The sequence below is a fragment of the Rhinoderma darwinii genome, chromosome 3, assembly GCF_050947455.1.
Source record: "Rhinoderma darwinii isolate aRhiDar2 chromosome 3, aRhiDar2.hap1, whole genome shotgun sequence".
Lineage (NCBI taxonomy): Eukaryota > Metazoa > Chordata > Amphibia > Anura > Rhinodermatidae > Rhinoderma > Rhinoderma darwinii.
Window position 1 is genome coordinate 390,939,358 of NC_134689.1, and position 23,231 is coordinate 390,962,588.

Below are 23,231 nucleotides of genomic sequence, written 5' to 3' on the forward strand. Positions count from 1 at the left end.
AAGGGACAGCACTTTCCCTAGTGAAAGTCAAAGAAATTCATACTTACCGGCCGTTGTCTTGGTGACGCGTCCCTCTTTCGGCATCCGGCCCGACCTCCCTGGATGACGCTCCAGTCCATGTGACCGCTGCAGCCTGTGCTTGGCCTGTGATTGGCTGCAGCCGTCACTTACACTGAAACGTCATCCTGGGAGGCCGGACTGGAGACAGACGCAGGGAGTTCTCGGTAAGTATGAACTTATATTTTTTTTTACAGATACATGTATATTGAGATCGGTAGTCACTGTCCCGGGTGCAGAAACAGTTACTGCCGATCGCGTAACTCTTTCAGCACCCTGGACAGTGACTATTTACAGACGTCTCCTAGCAACGCTCCCGTCATTACGGGAGCCCCATTGACTTCCTCAGTCTGGCTGTAGACCTAGAAATACATAGGTCCAGCCAGAATGAAGAAATGTCATGGTAGTAAAAACAATACGCTCCGCAGCACACATAAGATCTGCGGACTTCATTGCGGAATTTTGACTCTCCATTGAAGTCAATGGAGAAATTCCGCCATGAGTCCGCAACCAGTCCGCCACTGCTCCGCAACAGACAGAGCATGCTGCGGACACCAAATTCCGCTCCGCAGCCTATGCTCCGCAGCGGAATTGTACGCATCGTGTAAACGAACACTGCTAAATTAAAGTGAAAGTCAATGGAGAAACGGCTCCGCTGCGGATTAACGCTGCGGAGTGTCCGCAGCGGAATTTAAGTGAAATTCCGCCATGTGTGAACCCGCCCTTAGTCCCCTCTCTTGTCTGTGTACTGTAAGCAACTTCCCCGCTCTTTGTGACTTAAACAACTGATCACTTGAGTAAAAAGGAAAGGAGAGACAAGATTTTTGTCTCCCCTGTCTCTTCTCCTTTTATGACCCCAGTCAACATGACCCAAATACATTGATTTGTTGTAAATTGTTTCCTTTAAAAATCTGACATCAGAGTAGAAACATTTAGAAACACTCTGCAAGTAGAAATTAGAAGAAGCAGTAGCTGACCAGGGGAAGAAACAACTGATACTGGGCCATGTGTGTTTATGGTTTCCATAAGATAAACCTTCCAGTCACTTTGCTTAGAAGTTTTTTTTTTGTTGTTTTTTTTGTTAAATACAATTTTTTTATTTCTTCTTTGCTCAGAAAAGCAGAAAATTCATGTCTATTTGGTGGGTAAGGAAATTGAGCTGTAACCGGAAGTCTTTAGCCGGTACTTGGGTTGTAAAATGGGCGAGTTGGTAATAGAGATGAATGTGACCAAAACTTTGTATACAAGTTGTAGTAAAAAGACTCTCTTTATGAGGAAAGAAAATTTAAGACATATGTAGATAAGTGACCTTAGTCAGATACAGTATATCATTTTGATGCAATTTTTAATTTGAGCACTAATGCACAAGCAGATAATGGGGCAAAAGTTTGAGAAGCATAAGCAATTGTCGTGAATGATTACTACATCTACAATCTCGAAAATAAGTTGGTAAGATCAGCCCAACAATTCTAATTATTAATTAGAGAGAAAACATATGAATAAATATTAAACTGAAAAATAACAACGTATAATGTTTATAGATCATTGATGGAAAATGATTAATGAAAATTGGAGATGAGCGAATTTCCAGAAATTAGTTTTGGGTCCGATTTGGTCAAACCGGCCACCAGATTAGAATCAGTCTGAATAAATTTGTTGCAGAATAATACGAAAATTGTCAGTGGTAATTAGATATATGCAAAACAATTAGTGACATCACGTCTGTGACTTCTGTATCAGCAGGCAGTGGCATACTATCAGCACCAGGATTAAAATTTAAATGTTATATTTAAATAAAAATCTATTTATTTGAAAACAAATTGTCACCTGGGCACAGAAAAAATGGCACTGTGTAAATGCTTGACAGAATAATATGCCAATTTTTGGCACTATTAGATATATGCAGAACAATGAGTGATGTCATGTCCATGATGTCTGTTTCAGAAGGCAGCAGCATGCTAACAGCACCAAGATTAATATTAAAGTGTAACTAAACTTTTAAAAAAACCTTGCCATGTCATAGTGACATGTCAGAAGTTTTGATCGGTGGGGTTCCAAGCACTGAGACCCCCACCGATCCCTCGCGAGAGTGCCGTCCTGCTTAGTTTCCAATCGGCTTTCCTCGGAAAGCCGAGCGAGTGGTTTACGGTCTCAATAGAACGTCTATGAGTCCGTACACCGCTCACTTGGCTTTCCGAGGAAAAGCGATCCGAAACAAAGCGGCCCAGCACTCACCCGAGTGCTTCTGCCGCTTCTTTTAAGCAATCGGTGGAGGTGGCTGTGCTCGGACCCTACGGAAAAAAACTTCTAACGTTTCACTATGACATGTGAAAAGTTGTTTAAAAGTTTAGTTACCCTTTAATAGAGAAGATTTGTGAGTCACAAAATAATGCATGATTTGTATAGCTGCAGCAGCACTCACTGACAGCAATGGATGCCTATGCCTGCCTTTCTAACACACTGACTGACTCCTATATCTCTATCAAATTATTATACATCTAATATCTATTCTCTTCTCCTCACTATGAAACACACTCACTGACACTAATCCACTATCTATCTGTATTCCGTGTTTTCTATCTTTCACTGTCTGTTTGACATACTGTCTTTCCTATCTATATCCTCAGCCACAAAAGCAGCAGCATTTCCTGGTTGGGCTGTCTGTCATCCAGTCTGTCATCAGTGACTCACACCTATACCCCTCATAATTAGCTGTGCTAGAGGAAGGGATGCCAGGCCGTCGTCCAAGTTCATGTAAACCACCTTCATTTTCTTCTTTTCTTCTGATAAAAAATGTTTACGAGGATAAAATTAAAACTTTTCTTGGGCCATATGGGCACCTGTTAGTGGTTATGAACCTCAACATATATCATGATTAGCTCCCATTAAGCAAAATGAGAAGTTATGTAACATCAATACGTAAGCAATTTGGCTTTGATCACAACTATCAAGTGGGGAAATTAGTTCCCACTCTGGTCACATAGGAACAATGGATCCAAATCATTCCCATCCAGCACTTCATTGATTTCCACATATAGCCACAAATATCCACATATGGCTACAGCCACTGATGGGCACAAAACATTGTATGCAATAATTCGCTATCAGGTATAAAAAAAATTGTAAATAAAAGGAACATTTTGGCTCTCATTTGATTGAAAACAATTACTATTGAAAACAATAGGAGCCTTTAGACATCAGTTTCCCTTCAAAGGAACGTACTTAACCAATGGTAAGGTGTGAACTGAGTTGTGATGACTTTCATCAAGCCGCATTCATCATCTCAGCCCTACAATTGCTAAAAATTTGCTATGGGTTTTATTCGCACTCCGCAAAACCAACTATACAGATAACTAAATACACATACTTTTAGTTAATGTAGAACTTGTATGAAGGTGAATGAAATGGGGAAAATATGATGGTACACCAATTCACCAACAAGCAGTTTACACTTATTTCTTATTGCAGAACTTTATTTCCCCCATTTACTACAATGGAGGCTAATATATGGAGCTGTATTTTAGAGAGGTTGTCTCAAGGCTGCTCAAATCACTACGGATAACTGTTGATTCACGAAATTTCATCTGTCTACACATTTCAAATGAATGGCCAACCGTATAATACATGGATGAGCAAGCTCTCCACTTTGGCTCATAGAGGGGCATCCAAATCAGGGGGCCCTCTATGATCCCCATATGCACTTATGGGGAATATGGACAAGGGTTGCCTTGAATAGAAAAGTCCTTTAACCTCAAAAGCCCTATATACCTCCTTCAGACATTTTTCTTATGTATGCCTAAAGCCAAGTACCCCACAAAATTACATCAAAGTACCCCGAAGGCTATGATCATACACTGTGGTGTCGATGAAAAGCACAGTGTGAGCATACCGTAGAGACACAGCATGTGCTTTCTGGGTTACTAGGTGCTACCACACGCACGTGAGTCGAAAACCAACCAATTTTTCAATGACGTGCAGCGCGGCCACTGTTTTAGTGTAATTACAGGGAAAAATAGCAGGACACATTAAACCTATTTCAACATTAAACATTGCACCAGTGAACAGAGGAAAACATGCAATCAGTCACGAGGCCGGCACTTCCACTCGGAGACAACATAATGGCCTAATGGTTTGTACTCAGTTTACTGCCTGTCGTTCCTAAAAGGCAACTTCACCATGTACAACAATAACTCTTCGTTACTTGATCCTTATTTTGCAGTTAGTATCATAGCCTGTGGCTTTCCATAGACAACAGATTGGAAAATTTCAGTTAAAATAACACATTGAGCTTTAAAATATGGATCGAATGACTCACCCTGTTGTCTGCACTGGGAGCCATCGTATCCGTCATCCACGACCCAAACCTGGACCCTGAGGCACGTATTGTGATTGGGTTACTGACGCCTGTGAGCTTGCCACAACCTAAAATTGAAATGCATATAAAAGTGGTTGGAATGGTTATATGAACTTAGATATTTCTAAAGATAGTTTTTACAATTCTAGAAAAGAAAAAAAAAAGATTCTGGTATTTAACATTAAGAGGACTTCATGAAAAAAAATTTGCTATTAAAACCTCTCTACAATAGTTAATATTGGCATCCACACATCACGCTCCCCACCCGCACCATTTCTAATTTTCAGTTACTCTTCTAAATTGAGTGGCGAGGATAAGGGACATGACTGATAAGGTTGTTTTACATGGGACAGTTATCAAGCAAACGAGTGATCACAGAACGCTCATTCCCGATCATTGCCTTTGTAAACAGAGCAACGATCAGCCAATGAGCGCGCAAATCTGCTCTTTTATCGGCTGATTGTATCGTTTATGCAGCAATAAATATTATCATTGTCGTGTGTAAGAAGGAGATGTGCTGCTGATATGATAGAAATGTATGAAGATGAGCGATCGTAGTAAGAAACGCTCGTTCCCATACATAACTCCTTGTGATAGGAGCAAACGAGCGCCGATCAACGAACTATTTCAAGTTCAGCGGTTGTTTACATGGCCCACGTCGGGCCGTGTAAGAGGACCCTAAGTATATGGCAGCAGATTAGAACCTTTGATTATCTCAAGAATAAACAAGACAAGACAACATGTCATTTCTTAAGTCCAACATTCTGTGGATATTAATTTCTTAATCTATTTTTATAGGTAATGGACCTCTATTTTTGAAAAAAGTTAAAAATAAAATCCTGGCTCCCTGCAGCCACCTCTAGGGGGAGCTTTCTGCAAACTTTATATACTTTGAACACAAAAATAAAACAGTACGCGGTAAGCTCATAGGCTACCTCTAGTGTTGGCTACAGACAGCTACAATTTTAACTCTATGTCTATTCAGGGGATTTGTAATTCTGTAAGACGAAAATTCGAGCTATAGCCACTATAAATATATTTTAAGAAATTAATCAGCACAGCGGCTGTAACTATGGGCCAAAGACTATGGGGCAGATTTACTATTGGCGATGTGCAAGAATTCAAGAATTCTGACTTAAGTTCACCTCATTTTTAGCACAAATCATTTTAGACAAATTCATCAATGAAATGCGCCAAATAGCACAGATTTTTTGCAAAAAATAGCGTGGCTTAATATTCGCCAAAGAAGTGGTATAACGTTAGACAGAAGTGTCTATAGGTGCGCCAAATTTATCATCCAGCATGAGCCACTGTGATAAGTCTGGCGCATCTAGTCTAATTCTAAATTGTCTAAATTTAGTAAATTTGCCCCATGTGGTTGCTCCTTGGTCCATCTTTTTGCATGTATGTCAACCACTGGGGAGGCCCAGGCTTCACCCAAATTTGGCTTGTGATGCCCCTACAAAAATAACTTTTGAGCCCTAAATAGGAAAATGTATTATATTTCATTCAATTATGTAATTTTCTTCCAGGTCCTGTTGTCCTTTTATCCATTTATAATTGAGCACATCATAAACACAAGGGAAGAGATTTATCTAACTAGTCCAATGGAAAAGTGAAGCTTTGGCCCATAGGAAACAATAATGTTGCTGTTTACATTTTCCCAAGGGAAAATGAGAGCTGTAATCTGAATGGTTGCTAGCCTTGTACTAGTTTTTTTTATACACCTACCCTATTTTTTTAGTCTTCATTCAGTCAGTTGACTTCTTCGGAGCCCATGACCTGTACTGTACAGTAAAGGGGTACTAACAGGGGACATGTCGTGTATATATCTGCGACATAGATAACATGTATCTCTTCCTAATGAACAGTGAAGTGTTGAACTCAGAACTACAAGAACCAACATGTAAATCCATGGTTTATGAACACATGTTTACAGTAATTTAATAATACATTACCCTCGAGTATTCAAAGTAATTTCCTACAGTCGGTATCAACACCTCAGCAATTACGGTTACAGTTCTACCAATGGAACTATTACTTTATGCATTTTATAACTCCGATCCCTAAATAAAAACAGTGGTGCTTTTAAAGTGACTAATGGACTCTCTCGGCCCACCACAGTCAACGGTAACCTGTGACTCTTGGAATGATCTCATATATAAAACCAATTATTGTGCTGCTTTTTAAATGCTCCAATGTTCTAATCATATTATTTGAGTTTCCGCCTTCCAATTAACTCAGACCTTGCTCTACTGGGTTCATTTCCAGCTGGGTAGCACATAAAAAAATAATCTACTTTTATCATATTAATATTTGATGCTTCTCTGAATAGCTTGCTGAATTTATTTTTTTTGTGGACCCAGGCTTTTTATTTTAGAGTAACAATCACTGGATGTGAATTTAAGATGGTTTGATGGGTTACGAAGAACTGCTTGACAAGATCTGTTTAACACGGAATCCAAATTTGTTAACTTGACATGGAGAGAGCAGAATACATCACGCCTGCGTTTTACTAATGAATATTAGACTTCTTTTAAAACGTAACCGCACTCAAAATCGGAACATTCAGATTTGACTGAAGTTAAGTCTGAGATCCAGGGTTGCAATAGGCCACCAATTTACATGAGTATCCTGGCTCTGACACAATTTTGGGCCCCATAGATCCAGCAAAAGACAACCACATACTACTGCGTCTGCTGTAGGGACTAGAAGTCAGGCTCTCAATGCAAATCTACGAGAGCCCCGATGTGAGAGTGCAGATTGCACTGAGAGACTGACCTCCGGTTTCTACAGTAGACGCTGTAAAACTTCAGTTGTCAGAGTACATACTGTATCATATGACCACACGGCGGCCCGGAATAAAGCGTCATCATGTGAAATACAGCATCAGGTAAGTCGATACACATTTTATACTACATTACATAAGCAAACAGGGGAGGAAGAAAAAAAATCGGAGTGCTTCTTTAATGAATACAGAAACTAAGGGGGCAGAGAAAACATTTGATGAAGATTTAAGCCGACTTAAGCAGGGGACCAGGAAGATCTGTCATTGACTCTATCTAAGCAATGGGGCATAGATTCTGAATAAAGTATATGATAGAATAAATGCTGAAATTAATCTGCCCACTGGTAAATTTTACCTGAACTGAGGAGTATACTTATAGTTTACATGCCAATTTAACCGTGACTGAAGTGGATTATTAAAGCTCTTAAGAACAGTGTTAATTTTCAGAAATATAACATTAAGTCATTTACTTTGAGTTTACCATCCATACCAATCTAGCAACACCAATTAAAATTTTGCTTACATTCTGATTTAATTTCTTAAGGATATGAAATTATAGGAAGCCTACATTAGATAAAAAATCAGAGCAAGTACATTTTTGATGAGGTTTATACCCAAAAGAGAAGACAAATAGCAGATAGAACTTTTAAGTAACATACCCCCTCGTAGAGAGGATACTCATGAGAATGTAAAGCCAGGGCTATACTAACTTACTAACACCAGTTGCATGTACGTTGCGCTAAATTGCTCAACAGGCGTTGCGCAACATTTATGCAACTTTTATGCAACTGGTGTTGCAATACCAAAGTTGTAGTGTAGCCTTAGCCTCTCCAGTTTAAACTGTGAAGAACTTCCTATGTCATCAGGAAGTTCTCCACAGGATATGACATCACAGCCACGCAGCCACGTATAACTCAATTCTTTTTTTATGGATAGTCCCTGTCACACAACTATTGTGCCGCACATCTGCTGCATCAGACAAATCATGGTTTAGCCCAAGTCTAAATGGTAATTTTTTTTCTTTACTTTTTAGCGATTGTAAAAAAGGGACTGTGTTCTAAATTTGTAATATTGACAATATATTGATATTTGGTTCCTTGCACTTATTTTAGCTGGGTAAATGGAAACTTAGAGCACTCTTACAGCTAAACGCATCCCAGTTGTGCTCACTGAGATTGGTGCTGATGGATTAAATTCTAACATACAGTTTAGTATAAATTTAAAACAGATTTAGTTTAGTTTTCTATGTAAAATGAAAGTATAGGACCTCTTTAAACTATCTTCTGTAAAATGACTCTACATGGTTAAGTATTAATAGGAACTATTGAAAACTCCTAGTAAAAGAGATAATACATACCCAGTTTCTGCATACAAGCATGCAACCTGGCCTCCAAAATCATGACCCTCTGCTGCAGTTCCTCGTAATCGTAGGCCCCCATCTCCTCTTGTATCAGAAGCAGAACATTAGAGAGGTTCCTCACTTCCTCCTTCAACTGGACAATCATCTTGGTGTCTGACTTATACTGGTCAAGAACAGGGATAAGGGGTAAGAGCTGCTTCATTTTATCCTTTAGTTCCTAAGACGAAGACAATAGCAATATATCAGACCATTCCAACACAATAAGACATTACGGACCACCGAAGCTCAACCACATTAAAACAACTGGTGTACAATTCTGTTTGACAGGTATTGGTGTAGCAAGTATCATATGTATTTTAATATTGAATTGAATGCAATCAATAAAATACATAAAGAGTAAGTCCAGTCTAGAGGCAGGACACAGGTTTGAGCCTGAAGATCTGAAAAGTTTGAGACAGACTGGTTGCTATAGAAATGCTGTCTGGTAACCATCATTGAAAAGAATGTAGTTGTTAGGCAGTTTATTACTCCCTAGCAACTAGGCTCCCAGACATTAGCTGGATTGGCTCTGTGGTCACAGCCGAGAAGGAGAAAAGCAACTTGGTATGAGTCAGATCATGCTCTGCTAAATCTTTCAATAAGTGGGGGTTGAAATTCATTTTTTAGGAGAATCTGACAAGTTAAAATTGCTGTCCTATTTGTGTACAGTATATTAACACCTTAAAAGACATGGCCTACTTTGGGCCTAAAGGAAGCAGTAATTTCGAAAAGCCATTAATTTTGTATTTCCCTGATGAGCTTATGAGTCTAGTGGGCGGTCCTACCTAGTAGGAGAGCCTTTACTGTTAGGGACCGCCCATTGGACTCAAAAGAACAAAATGAAAGTAGAAATGTAAGCTTTATAAATTACATGATATCCTGAATAATTTCCCACAAAAATATATATACATTTTCTCAGCTTCTTCTGCTCTATAACAAGCTGCCTGTGAATAGGGCCACATTTTTAATATGAACGATTCCCTTTAAGGAAAAATATGTCCGGGAGTAACGCTTACCACATAGGTTAAGTAACGCTTACCACATTTAAGCCGATGTAGTCCAATACTCTACAGCCCCAACTCGTGGCGGAAATATAAGGTGAAGTCATTTACATTTACTGTAATGCATATAGTGTGTTTTGACATGTTGTTTTCAATATCAAACATAAAATATATTGCATTTTATTAAATCTAACTGCTAAATCCTAAATGTCTTCTTTACTCAGTGGCTCCATCAATGATGGTATAGTCTGGGTTCAAATAAACTAGACTTAATCTGGGCCTAGCACAACTGACATGACAAGGGCAGCACTCTGCTAATTTTACACTTCATTGACCCTCATGGTCACTTTATATATTATTAGTTACCGATTTGCATATTACAATCATGTAATCATGGATTTAATTGTAGCTGAAATATTTCCAAGTATATTTTTGTGGTGATGAGCAAGGACAAAGGTTGAAAAGCATTCAGATCTTTAACTTTAGTGTGGGGGATGAATAATACATAAAAAGGTGACCTGCGAGTCAAGAAATGCAAATCCAACCCTTCTTGGCAGAGCTTTTATTATAACACTAGAAATACAAGGCTGCTTTTAATGGCGTGTTGCTAATTTGCTGAGGCAGTAGTGCAGATTGTGAGAGAAATACATATTAATACTAATTACTATTAATATAAAGTCACTGGATGCCTAAAGCTTTTCATCCCACACTAACTGCTTAGTTACAGAAGATGTGTGACAGTTCTCGGGCAAAACAAGAACCATGCCAATAAAGATATGGTATATGACACCATTAACGTAACGTCTCGTAATGTGCACTGTTCTGAATATTATAAGAGAAAACCTGATTTCCTCTATTATCGAGTCAACGGCTTGAGACTTTAGCGTTCTAAAGGTTTTATTTCGTAATTCCGTACCTTGAAAATCATTTTTGGACTGGAAATGAAATCATATATTGAGTTCATATTGTCAGATCGATTTGTTAATGAAGATTATTATAAATAAAGAAGCACTCTTTGCGCACCTACATTGTAATCTCGGGATAGAGGGAGAAATTCCAGCGATACAAATCCACGGCAATGTGATAAAATCTTTGCTTCTTTATTTCAATATTTAAGACATCCACGGCATTACCAAGGAACACAGGTTTCGCTTACGCGTTTTGGATAAACATCCTTAGTCATAGTACAGATGTTTATCCGAAACGCGTAAGCAAAACCTGTGTTCCTTGGTAATGCCATGGATGTTTTAAATATTGAAATAAAGAAGCAAAGATTTTATTACATTGCCGTGGATTTGTATCGCTGGAATTTCTTCCTCTATCCCTGTGTGTGTGCCCTGCTCTAGACTTATCCGTGCCTGATACTGCCATGTGTTAATTGTGGATTGGTGGTTTGGAGGTGAGCTGGCTTTTTACCTTGTTGCTGCTATACATTGTAATCTATTATCTGTAATAATACGGTTCACAGTAGACGTTAAGAACCAAAGCTACTCTCTACAATGATTAGGTCCGCAAGACCAGATCATGAGGACTATAGCATCATGGACTGCAGTGTTTGTTTATCTACAGCACTTAGGTCAGATGTGTACTTCCTTTTCTTTTCCTCCGAGTTCGGCTCATGCCGTGATGAGTGGCACGAGATGATCAGCATTGAAAAAAAAACATTTTCGTAACAACCTCCGACAGATTAAGGCGAAAGTCTTTTTTTTTGTTTTTAAAGCTGGTCATCTCGTGACACTCATCTTGGCATAACTGGAACCATGAGGAACGGTAGGGAAGGACACACCTGTATGTAAATAGACATCCAGGTAAGCTGACCTCAGCCTGAACAAACTATAAGAATTTCAACTTGAGATCTAACCACTGTTGAGAATAGATGTGGTTCCTGAAATATCCTATCTGGGAACAAATGAGCTCAGAGAGGGTAAAGTATTACAAGGTAGGAGAACTTAGAATGCTCATTTAAATAAACTTTAGTTAAAATTGGACAACCGCTTTTAGAGAATCATGTAAACCAGTGGTCCCCAACCGGTGGGTGTTGGGGTTTTAAACATCTAGTGATTTGGTACCGTGAAAATAATTTTTCATCTGGTGCCTGAGCAAATATTGAGATCATATTGTCCGATCCATTTGTTAATGAGGTTTATTATAAATAAAGTTAAGTGAAACAAGTAAAAGTCTACGTGCTGCTACATTATAATCCTCTCTCTGTTCTAATATGGTCCAGGAGAGAAGACCTTGAGAACCATAGCTGCATTGATTGGGTCCCGAAGAGCAGATCATGAGGACTAAGGCTACATGAACTGCAGTGTTTGTTTACCTACAGCACATTTAAAAACGGGGTGTATGTAGACATCCAAATAAACTGACCTCGGCCAGAACAAGCTCTTTATAAGAATTTCAACTTGGAGTCTTACCATTGTTGAGAGTAGATGGGGTTCCCGAAATCTTCCATCTGGGACAAAATCAGCTCAGAGAGTGAATCAGAAAGTAACAGCGCTTATAGTGCTCATAAGAATAAACTTTATTCAAAATGAATTGGACAACTGCTTTAGAACATCATATAAACCAGGGGTTCTCTATCTGTGGGAGTGGGTTTTTACAACAGCTGAAGAGCAACAGGTTGGAAACCACCGATTTAAGCAATAATATATACCACAGCAAAAGAAAATATATGATGTAAAGTGACTTTGAGATTTTTTTTTCTGGACATTAATTGATGTCATCATATAATTGATTGTGTCATTTCAAATAACATTTTCATATATCTAATTGTTACTGTTATGGGAATCAATAAAATTCCTGTATAATCTATCTCCAATCTCAATTACATAAAAGGCCACAGGAATTAAGAAACATCTAAAAGATGGATGAATAACTTCACGAGGAAAGTCTTATCGCAGAAGAAACAGCTATTTTAGTTCAGTATGAGAATGGGATTTAAAAAATAGAATATGAACCCAGTTTTTATAAATTTTTGTTAAGTTGGTGAAATATTGTTAAGTAACCCCTTAATGACCAAGCCATTATTTGTCTTTAGGACCGCACAAAATGTTTGGATTTTTTTATCTCGGCATTCCAGAACGAATAACTTTATTTACACGTAGTATTTTGGGGTAGGTATTTTTAGCATTTCATTTTTATCAATTTAATTTTAGGGGGTAACATTCCACCATGTTTTATATATTTTTGGTTGTTCACTTAAAATAAGTGTATTTATTTATAGTGCATGTTGTGACGGTTATAGAGATACCAAATATGTAAGGGTTTTATAAATAATATTATGTTATTCATTTTTTTTTTTAACTTGTTTGTTATAATTGATTGTATTTTTTTCCTTTACAATGCTTTTTTTTTTTTTTTACTAAACAAAAATGTTATGCTCTAACAGGATTTTACAAGAGAAAGCCCTTAGGGCCTTTATTTGGTCCCAGCCTGTCTCCATAGTGATTCCAGCCCCGGTGATCATGTCGCTTGGGCTGGAGATCACAAGTACAAGGAGGGACCACCCTTGAACATTGATGCGATCGGGATTGATCGCTGCCCTGAACAGGTTAACTTCTGGGATATGGTTTTTCTCCGATCACAGTTAATTTCAAGTCTGAAGACAAAGTGAAATCAGTTGACTTGGAACCTTGATAGATCAACTACCTGGCATTTATTTACTCAAAATATCCAGACTCTTTCAGACTTTGCTAAATGTATTTTAGCTTATCCCTAGTTTTCTGGGGATCTTCAACTGGGTTCATATTATATTTTTACATTTTTAGGCCCAATACACACAGCTATTCTATGTGCACAGACTATGCTATGGATCCATAATTTGGACCCATAGGGACTCTGTGTAGCTTCATGTGAAGCACCAATGTAACCTCTAATTTTTTTTTTTTGTTCAATATCGGATGCACACAGAGGCTCAGTATGATCCAATAGAATCATATGGGTGCCATATTCGGGATCCTGGTAACATAGATCACGAATATAGCCATGTGCACAGGGTCCTCTTTTCCATCACATAGATTGAGACATCAAATTGAAAAAGCCTAAATAAATGTGAGGTTTTCAGGACTGGATATTATAAAGTGAGATCTTTTTAGCCTGCTCAAATAGTGTAGGACTCATCCAGTTCTGAGTGTCTTTTATGTTGTCAGTAAATACAGTGCATTGTACAGCAGAATTCATTTGCACTTGGAATATAAATGATAAGAAAGAAAGATTCTACAGATCGATATTAGTAATAAAAAGCCAGTCTTTGAAGCAAGGAGCGGAACATCTAGGAAGACAACGCAAACAGTTACATGAAGCAATAGAAGACATTTTTTTTTTACTTTTCAGTCATGGGGCATTTGTCAAGATGAAAATAAAGCAAATGAAACCATTTTAAAGAAACAAAAAGACCGATAAATTGCAAATGACTTTTTAGCGTGTGAAGAGATTGGATTTAGAATGCTCTACTGGATTTTTGTCACCCATCATGGGCGTCTGTGTCTATTTATTACAGATTATTTTGTTTCAGCTGTGTCAGAACCCAAGTGCTGTAGATATTGTACGGTGCTCTCTAGAGTACTGCATGACTATCAAAACCCCACTGATGGAAAACATATGTCATGAGCACCAGAAGCTCATTATTGGCTTTACAACAAAAGTCTTAGTGAAATGACAGGAAAACAAAACCACCAGTTCTCGGGAAAGCCATAGTCTTATCAGTACTACCAACTATAAGAAAAGACCATTTAGCGTCCATTTAGGGGGATCATCATCACTATTCAGTGAGCATTGGCAAAATGACTCTAAAAGTAAAAATGCCCAACAAAACATAATTATACACATAATTACGTGGTCAGAGCAAAGTCTCTGGTCTATTTAGTGAATATAAAAAATTCTGAGAATCCCCTCTTCTGATAGTGGACAGATTAGAGAAGGAACACCCCAAACACCAGGGTGACATCTCCACGTGGTTTGTATGTTCTACTTATGCTTGGGTTTTCACACAAAAATTGGAGTCATATACAGTAGGGCCTCACTGAATTATGGCCCTATACAACTTTGTACAAAGTCATAATACGGTCATGTGCATAAGACCCTAAGGCCCTTTTGTACAGGCCAATTATCGTTCCCAATCATTGCCCTGTGTAAACAGGGCAACCATCAGCCAATGGTTCAATCTTTGGCTGATCATATCATTTATGCAGCATTAAATATTATTGTTGTCGGTGGCATATTTCCCTGTGTAAACAGGGAGATGTGCTGCCGACATAATGGAAATGTATGGGGACGAGCGATTGTAGCAAAGATTGCTTGTTCCTATACATTACTGATCATTGCTCCTCTGTAAGATGCAGATACAATTACATTCATAGGTCTTAATGGCGGAACGTGCCCCCGCTATTCAGCGCCCTTCAATGACGTAAGCGGCTCGATGTCACGTTGAAAGGCGATGATTGGTCGGGCAGAATGACTTGCCCTGCCACTCAGCACCTTTTACCGGCGCAAGCGACGAGATGACGTAATTGCGCCGCTTGCTTCGTTCAGCCCCAGACCTATTCAGAAGAGAGCAGGCCTGCATTGCAAGAGGACGGCATGGGAACGGGTTTAGGTTAGTATGTAAAGTTGTTTTTTCTGTTAAAAGTGTGAGGGTCTTCATGTGGAGCACTATCTACAGGTGGTGGGGGCTATATGTGGGGGCTATATGTGGAACACTATCTACAGTGGGTGGGGGCTATATGTGGAGCACTATATACAGGAGGTGTGGGCTATATGTGGAGCACTATCTACAGGGGGCTATATGTGGAGCACTATCTACAGGGAGTGGGGGCTATATGTGGAGCATAATCTACAGGGGGTTATATGTGGAGCACTATTTACAGGGGGCTATATGTGGAGAACTATCTACAGGGGTGGGGGCTATATGTGGAGCACTATCTACAGGGGTGGGGGCTATATTTGGAGCACTATCTATGGGGGGGCTGTATGTGGGGGCTATATGTGGAGCACTAGCTTAGAGGGTGGGGGCTATATGTGGAGCACTATCTACCGAGGGGGCTATATGTGGAGCACTATCTACAGGGGAGCTATATGTGGAGCACTATCTACAGGGGCCTATATGTGTAGCACTATCTACAGGGGGAAATATGTGGAGAACTATCTACAGGGGGCTGTATGTGGGGGCTATATGTGGAGCACTAGCTCAGAGGGTGGGGGCTTTATGTGGAGCACTATCTACAGAGTGGGCTATATGTAGAGCACTATCTATGGGGGGCTATATGGGGGGCACTATCTACAGGGGGTGAGGGCTATATGAGGAGCACTGTCTACATGGGGACTATATGTGGAGCACTATCTACAGGGGGGCTATATGTGGGGCACTATCTACAGGGGGCACTGTGTGTGTGTGTGTGTGTGTGTGTGTGTGTGTGTGTGTGTGTGTGTGTGCGTGCGTGAGTGCGTGTGTGTGTGTGTGTGTGTGTGTGTGTGTGTGTGTGCGTGTGTGTGCGTATGTGTGTGTGTGTGTGTGTGTGTGTGTGTGTGTGCGTGTGACAGTGTATAGTGCTTTTATAATCAGGGACACAGTGTATGGTTCTATTAGAATTAGAGGTGCAGTGTATGGCTCTATTATATTTAGGGGCATTGTGTGTGGCACCATGAGAACTCTATCTTCATTTATAGGTGCTGAAATGTTTGAAAAGTGATAAGCTGAAGACATCTGAGCGGCAAACTGCAGAAATGGGCCGTGTCCGGGAGAAGTAATCATAGAGGTCTGGACCGGATGGAGACGTCACCTGTGAGTCACTTAATGTAAATGTTTATTCTGCCTCTAATCAGTACTGTAGTCACTGTATGATCTGCAGCGAGATAATGGGTGGTATGATTTATTTTTTTTGTGAGGCTTCTAGTGATGTAGAACAGGCATGGGGATGTCAATCAAGATTGGTGGAGGGCGCCAATTCAATTTTCACCTCAGGCAGCAGAAAAACTAGAATCAGCCCTGGGCACTTGTTTACACTGCACATATCAGGCCGTGTAATAGGACCCTTGATGTCTTCTTTAGTAACTACGTACGAGCTTCTGGCCTCTGGTTTTCCAACAATTTCGCAACATATAACCATAGCCCACACTATTCTCACTTTATGAGAATATATAACTTTTTAGGTTTAGATGAATTCCTAGAACAGTTCAATTATACACCTCCCAAAAAAATACTAGCTTGAAGCATTATTGCACCAGACATAGAATGGCGGGTTTCATATTGATTCTTAGCCATCCATAACCTTTTTTGACATAAAAAACAATCTCAGATTTGTTTGTAGAAAATTACTTTTTAACCGGAAGGCAAACATAAGGGAAATAATTAAAAAAACACAAAATCAATAAGCAACGGGAACCTGAAGAACGGGAGTTCACCACTCCAGCTACAGCTGAAAACCACTTTAGCTAGTTCAATAAGAATAAGTCTTTTGGTTTTCCCTGCATATTTTCCAGATATGTCCTACACGGCTGTAGCAATGTTATTGAGTCTGTGATCTCAGTTATTGTCTAGACACACCTGAAGCATGTACAAATCCCCAACCAAACATCAGTCAATGGCTTAATTGTTGCAATTAGTCTGTACAGCGCAGTCTAAAGATTGAGTGCATTAAGCACCTAAATTGCATTGGCCACCAGACAGTCATTGACGTCTCTACATTTAAATTATTTATTAAAAGCATAGTGATTATTTAAATTTTTTACAGGGTAGTTCAGGTCAGAAGAATTGTAATCAAAAAAAGTTTTCTAAACAGGACATCTCAACCATATTCTCACCAACCAAAGCATGGTGATACCCAGGCATGACCAGTAGTCGAAGTCATGCTGTCTTCTGTCTCTTGAACCCAGTATAACATTTAAGGGGTTGTCTGGGTGTAAAAAAATAAAACTAACAGCTGAAAATGTTATAAAAAATACAAAAAAAAAACAGTGTGAAGCTGTTAAGTCCGTCCGATGCTCTGGTGGTCCCCCGCCGATCTTTGTTTACTTTCCATTAAAGGGGGTTTTCAATAATTATTTGTCGCCTAGCCATAGCATAGGATAGGATAGCATAGCTAAATATCTGATCAGTTGGGATCTGACCGCTGGGACCCCCACCGATCACGAGTGTCGTTCTTGGGATCCCCATAGAAATTGAACAGTGGTGTGCATGCTCGACCACTGTTCTATTCATTTCTATGGGGTTGCCGAGAGCTATCTTCAGCAGCCCCATAGAAATGAATGGAGCAGTGGCCAAGCATGCGCACTACCGCTCCATTCCTATGGGACTCCCAGGAACGATAAGCCCGCTCGTGTAATCGATGGGGGTCCCATCAGTCAGATCCCCACCAATCAAATATTTATCACCTATCTTGTGGACAGGTGATAAGTATTGATTATGGGAAAACCTCTTTAATGATGTTGTGCCTTAGTGGCATGTGATTTTTGCAGCTAAACAATTGACCTCAGCAGTGATGCCAGTAAGTATAACACATGATGGCTGAGGCCAGTGATTTACACATCATCGCTCCTGTTAAGTAAACAGGGACCACTGGAGCATCAGCGCTGGAGCGATAGGGGATTTACTGGTGAGCACAGTTTTTTGTTTTATTTTCTAACATTTGCTACTGTTCATTTTATTTATTTTTTTACTCTCAGGCAACCCCGAAAATAAGCGCACAAAAAGAGTCAATTATTTTGCTAAACCTAGATTGCTGCGGCTAGAGGCCTAAGCAGCATATAAGTACTTCTGTCAAAACTGCCTCCCCAGCTCCACCTCACAACCAACTGGTGGACTTACCACTGAAGCCCCCTTGAGAAGCAGAAAAATGTGCCTTATTATACAATAGATTTGTCAGAAATGTCTGATGGATGCGGGTCCTAGATCTCCTGCTTGCTCGGCTGTCTGCAACACCCATTGAAAAGAATGGAAAGAGCGACACACATGCGTGGTCACCTCTTCATTAATTCTCCACCTGGATGTGGTGGCTGGAATCAGCCTCACCAAGTAGGATGGGAGTCTGTTGACCCCCGTTCCCAGAGCTGGGACCTGCATCTATCAGGCATTTATGGCATAAATGTCTGCGATGGGAATACATTTTGACTGAGCATTGGTCGATTTAGAGGGCCAATTTTAATATTCCTTATACCAGTCTGTTAGAACTACAAGCATCTAGTGAAATAATTAGTTTTCTCATAAACATTATGTCTTTATAAGTTGTCCTTAGGATAAGTTATAGTGGTGGTGGTAGTAGGTTAGCTCAGACATAAAACTCCTAGACCCCCCAACCATCACTGGCCATTTATAGTATTGGTGTCCCCTTATGGGGCAGATACCTCTATAGTTATCACGTCTCTGGAAATGGTTCCTTCACTGTTTCTTGTAAAGGCAAGAAAAGTCGGTATTGTATCGATGTTATCATCGAGTGGAACATCTTATAATCTTTAGGCAATGCCCACCAACCTTTCTTTTTCTCGTAAAAAGGTGAAGGATCATGTCCATCATGTTGACATCTCCCAGACATACACTAGGGTCAATTTCATAGGAAGCTAGTTAAATCAGAATGTTTTTGGAGTGTAGAAGCCAGAGTACCTAGAAGAAACGAATGGGCAACATACAAAATCTGTGTAGGTGTTGCCAATGGCCCGAATTCGAACAAGGACTCAACTGGTACAGAGCACTAGAGCTTACCACCGATCCACCATGCTTCTCTTCTAAGGTTTTTAATGGAAGAACTCATTACCTTTTCTAGCCTTGTCCGAGTAATTATCTTCGGCTGTAATTCTGTCCATGTATAGATTGTTTTATTTTCTGATTCTATTTTCAAAGAACGTATTCAGTTGAAATATTGTATGTCCAGGCAATGATATGTAACGCATTAGTTAGGTAGTTACCAATTACCATGGACTTTTCTAAGCAAATTGGATTTTATCGACCATACAAGCTTATGGTAGTGTACATGTGACGGAGTTTGTCCTTGACACTTCTCAAAGTGTTATCCGTAGTTTTGAATAGTACTTACAGGGCACAAAAGTTTACCTCTTACGTCCATGTGAGCCGTCTTTAACCTAACAAGGTGCGACAATTATAGTCGAAGATGCAGGGTACTCAGCTGAGCGCTTCTGCACCTTTAAGGGGGGGGCTTAGCACCTGGACCCCCACCGATCAAAGCTTCTGATATGTCTCTATGACATATCAAAAGCTTTTGGAAAGTACAGTTATTATTTAAATTGATTGTAAATGTATTGTATGGGTTGCAATGATTAAGGGGATATATAACACATGTATTTTTTTAATACTTTTAAAAACTGTGTTTAATAAAAACATCTATGTAAATTCTTTATTTTTTGTGCTATTTATATATATTTTTTAACAAAATATTTTATTACGCTTTGTTCAATTGTTTTATGCACAGGGTTTATCTTAGGACAGACCTGGGGCTTTTGTTAGGCCCAGGGCTGTTGCTATCACCGGGGCTAACTATAACGGGGCAAATGTAAAGGGAAGGGTAGTGGGATGAGAGTTTTTTCTGATCCTGGTCATTGTCACGGGATGGTGGTTGGCAATCACTGCTCGCATTCTGGATAGCATAAGCATATCAATCCAATATATAGACCGTTCACAAAAACTTATAGCGTATATTACTAAACCAAGAACAGGAGAGCCATGGTACACATTTGAAAAAACGGTGTGATGTTGCATCTCTGCTATTTCCTCTGATTGTAGGTGACCTTTATTAAATCATGAGACTCTTGGACAACGAATTAAGTAGCAGAAAGAAGGTAGGAAATAGACTTGTGTAACAATCTTTAAAAACATCGACATGATGGGAAACCATTGAGTCAACTCAGCTTTGGAAAGGTCAAAATAAATGAACTGAAACTAATGGAAGTCAATTAGTGTTTCTCCTTGTCCAGTGAAATACAGTGGACCGGAACATTCTGGACCGATTAATTCCTAATTACAGTAAAGCATTTGTGTCTCTCTCTCTCTCTCTCTCTCTCTCTCTCTCTCTCTCTCTCTCTCTATCTATCTATCTATCTCTATCTCTCTCTATCCATCCATCCATCTATCAATCTACCTATCTATTTTGTGGAGACATGATATTCTAAATTATATCTATAACAGTATGATGCCTATTCTTGCTTTGCACAAGAAAACAAAATTTACATTATAAGAGAAAAGTCATAAATAAGGACAGGTTTTTCACTACCCATCCTGGTCTCGGCTTCTTTCTCTCCATAGCAGCCATATGGTTTGCCTCTATGGTAAAGACACCCTATTAATATCAAGATGGTGTAAAAATGTAATTCTCTTTCTACCCGGTGAGATTTTATTGTCTCCACCTGCTAAGCAATGTACTTTATATGGCCTCCCAAAATATGTGGAAGAAAAGAAGTGCCAATAGATTTGGGCACGTTTGTTTCAGTAAAGGAGTTGTCACTATTCAAGCCCATTTATCTGTTCTCCTGAGAAATCTTTTAAGCTTGCTATAAACGCTCATTCGGCCGAAAGCTATTTTTCCCTACCCGCTCCCGCTCCCCACATGGATGGGACTACGCCATACACATTAGATGTTTGGCCGGTTCCGCCAAAATTGGTGGGTTCAAACGACATACATCTAATGTGTATGGCCACCTTTAGTTTGCCTTTACTACCATGAAACTAGATATCAGTGCAAACTAACTTGAGGAAATCATTACATTCAATGAACATCTATAATAGCATAGGACTTATCTAGCTCCACTTTATGGGCTCCGACAACTTTACTGATGTCATATAAATATACAGTAACTATGAAGTCACATGCAGGTAAATGAACAAGTAGTTTGGTTGTATTTGCATCCTGTATCCCCCGGTATCAGTTGTACATTAAGGATTCAGAGCTCCTAAGCTGCCAGCTGCCTTCTTACTCTAAATCATGAAATGCAGCCAGATCCAGTCCTGCTTGAGCTGCACAAATTTAATAATCCTGAAAATTGATTAAGTATCTCGGCTGTGGCAATATGCCTTGAGTGGGAGTAGGGACACTGTGAGGTCAGAGAGAAGTTCTGCAAATCCTGTTTGTAAAAATAAAAAGTACCGTACAAACACAATATATCATAGAGGAGTCATGACTTATTTTCTGTTAAAGAATCCAAAAAGTTCAAAAAATTGCCAGTAAATTCATGTTCAAAGGAGCTAAAAAATGGAATTTTATCAATAAGTTTAATGAAAATACAACTTATGTGATAGTAAAGCCTGGTGTGTTAGATCTTTTTTTGTGGTAGAGAAAAGGATTTTTGACCTTCTGGGCTATTACCACAGAGTTTGAAGGTCTTAAATGGGTTCTCCACTTTTACTACTTTCTGTTATATCAGGATCAGGACATATAACATACATCAGACAATGACATTGGTGATGATTCAAGAGCTCGGCTGTCCATACATCTCGATGATTTCGCTCGCTCGGCTGTCCATACATACTGCATAGCTGTTGGCCGAATACTTGTTTGGCCAGAGCTATCTCTCCCGATTCGCCCATAAACATGATGAGGCTGAGCAGAGAATTTTTCTTTCAATGGGGTGAAGGAAATAATCCACTGCCACCAGACACCTATGACAGCACTCCAAAGAGGAACAAAGGATCGGGCAACAAAGTTCAACATGGCTGATCCTTCCTTCCCCTGACATCTGCTGTCGGAGACTGTTGGGTTGCCGCTCTACACATTAAATTGGTGGCTTATCCCACTGAAATAAGCAGGTTTGAGCTCACATTTTGGATATTTCCATTATCAAGGGAAAAGCTCTTTGGCCTCATGCACAGGACCGTAGTGGTGTGCACGGCCGTGATTTACCGTTTCTATCATGTATAATTCTTGAGACTTTTCGGAACATACCGTAGGTTACACATTTATGCCAAAGGAGAGTAAATTAAAAAATTTCCCTATAACAGATACGATAGTAAAGTGTGATTGAAGTGTCCCTACGGGATATGTGGGAGCAATATCTTACAATACTTGATTTATTTCACCAGAAGGAATGTTAACATGAAGCAATAATACGGTAGATTGTACTGTACCTGAAAACTTTTAGCATTAATACTTCTCTGACTGTCCGTAGCCCTTAGCTTTGTATCCAGAACTTTCATTAAGGACTCAGTGTTTCGCACATACTGGAGATCTCGAAATGTTCTCAGATCTAAGACTTCCATAGACTGTGAAATGTTCTGTACCTGGAATAAAAAATAGGATACAATGCTTATAAAGTAATCCCAATGCACGAAATATTCTGTAGGTCACAGAATATTTTTAAGAGCACATTTTTCCATATTTTTTGTGTATATATATATATATATATATATATATATATATATATACACACATATACATAGAGATCCTTCTGGAAATCCTGAAGGCTACTTATAGGCTACAACTCATTGGAAATCTACTTTTTGAAAGTGATTTATATCCAATAATGATGCATTTTATTATTTAGAGAAGTGGTCTCCAACCTGTGGCTCTCAAGCCTTTGCAAAACTACAGCTCTCATCATGATGGGAGTAGTAGTTGTATAACAGCTTGAAAGCCAGAGGTTTGAGACCACTGATTTGGAGAAAATAAATATGGAAATCTTGAACTAGTGCAGATA

The 23,231-nt window shown here is 39.3% G+C and overlaps 1 protein-coding gene across 2 annotated transcripts in view; it reads right to left on the reverse strand.

The window, feature by feature from the left end:
- Positions 1 to 23,231, reverse strand: part of OLFM2 (olfactomedin 2) — a 270,986-nt gene that overhangs the window by 50,190 nt on the left and 197,565 nt on the right. For both annotated transcript variants that reach the window (XM_075858947.1, XM_075858948.1), the window contains exons 3-5: positions 22,663 to 22,815; positions 8,557 to 8,776; positions 4,373 to 4,479 (exon numbers count right to left, since the gene is read on the reverse strand). In XM_075858947.1, coding sequence (XP_075715062.1) covers positions 4,373 to 4,479; positions 8,557 to 8,776; positions 22,663 to 22,815 — 480 coding nt within the window. The remainder of the gene's footprint in view (positions 1 to 4,372; positions 4,480 to 8,556; positions 8,777 to 22,662; positions 22,816 to 23,231) is intronic.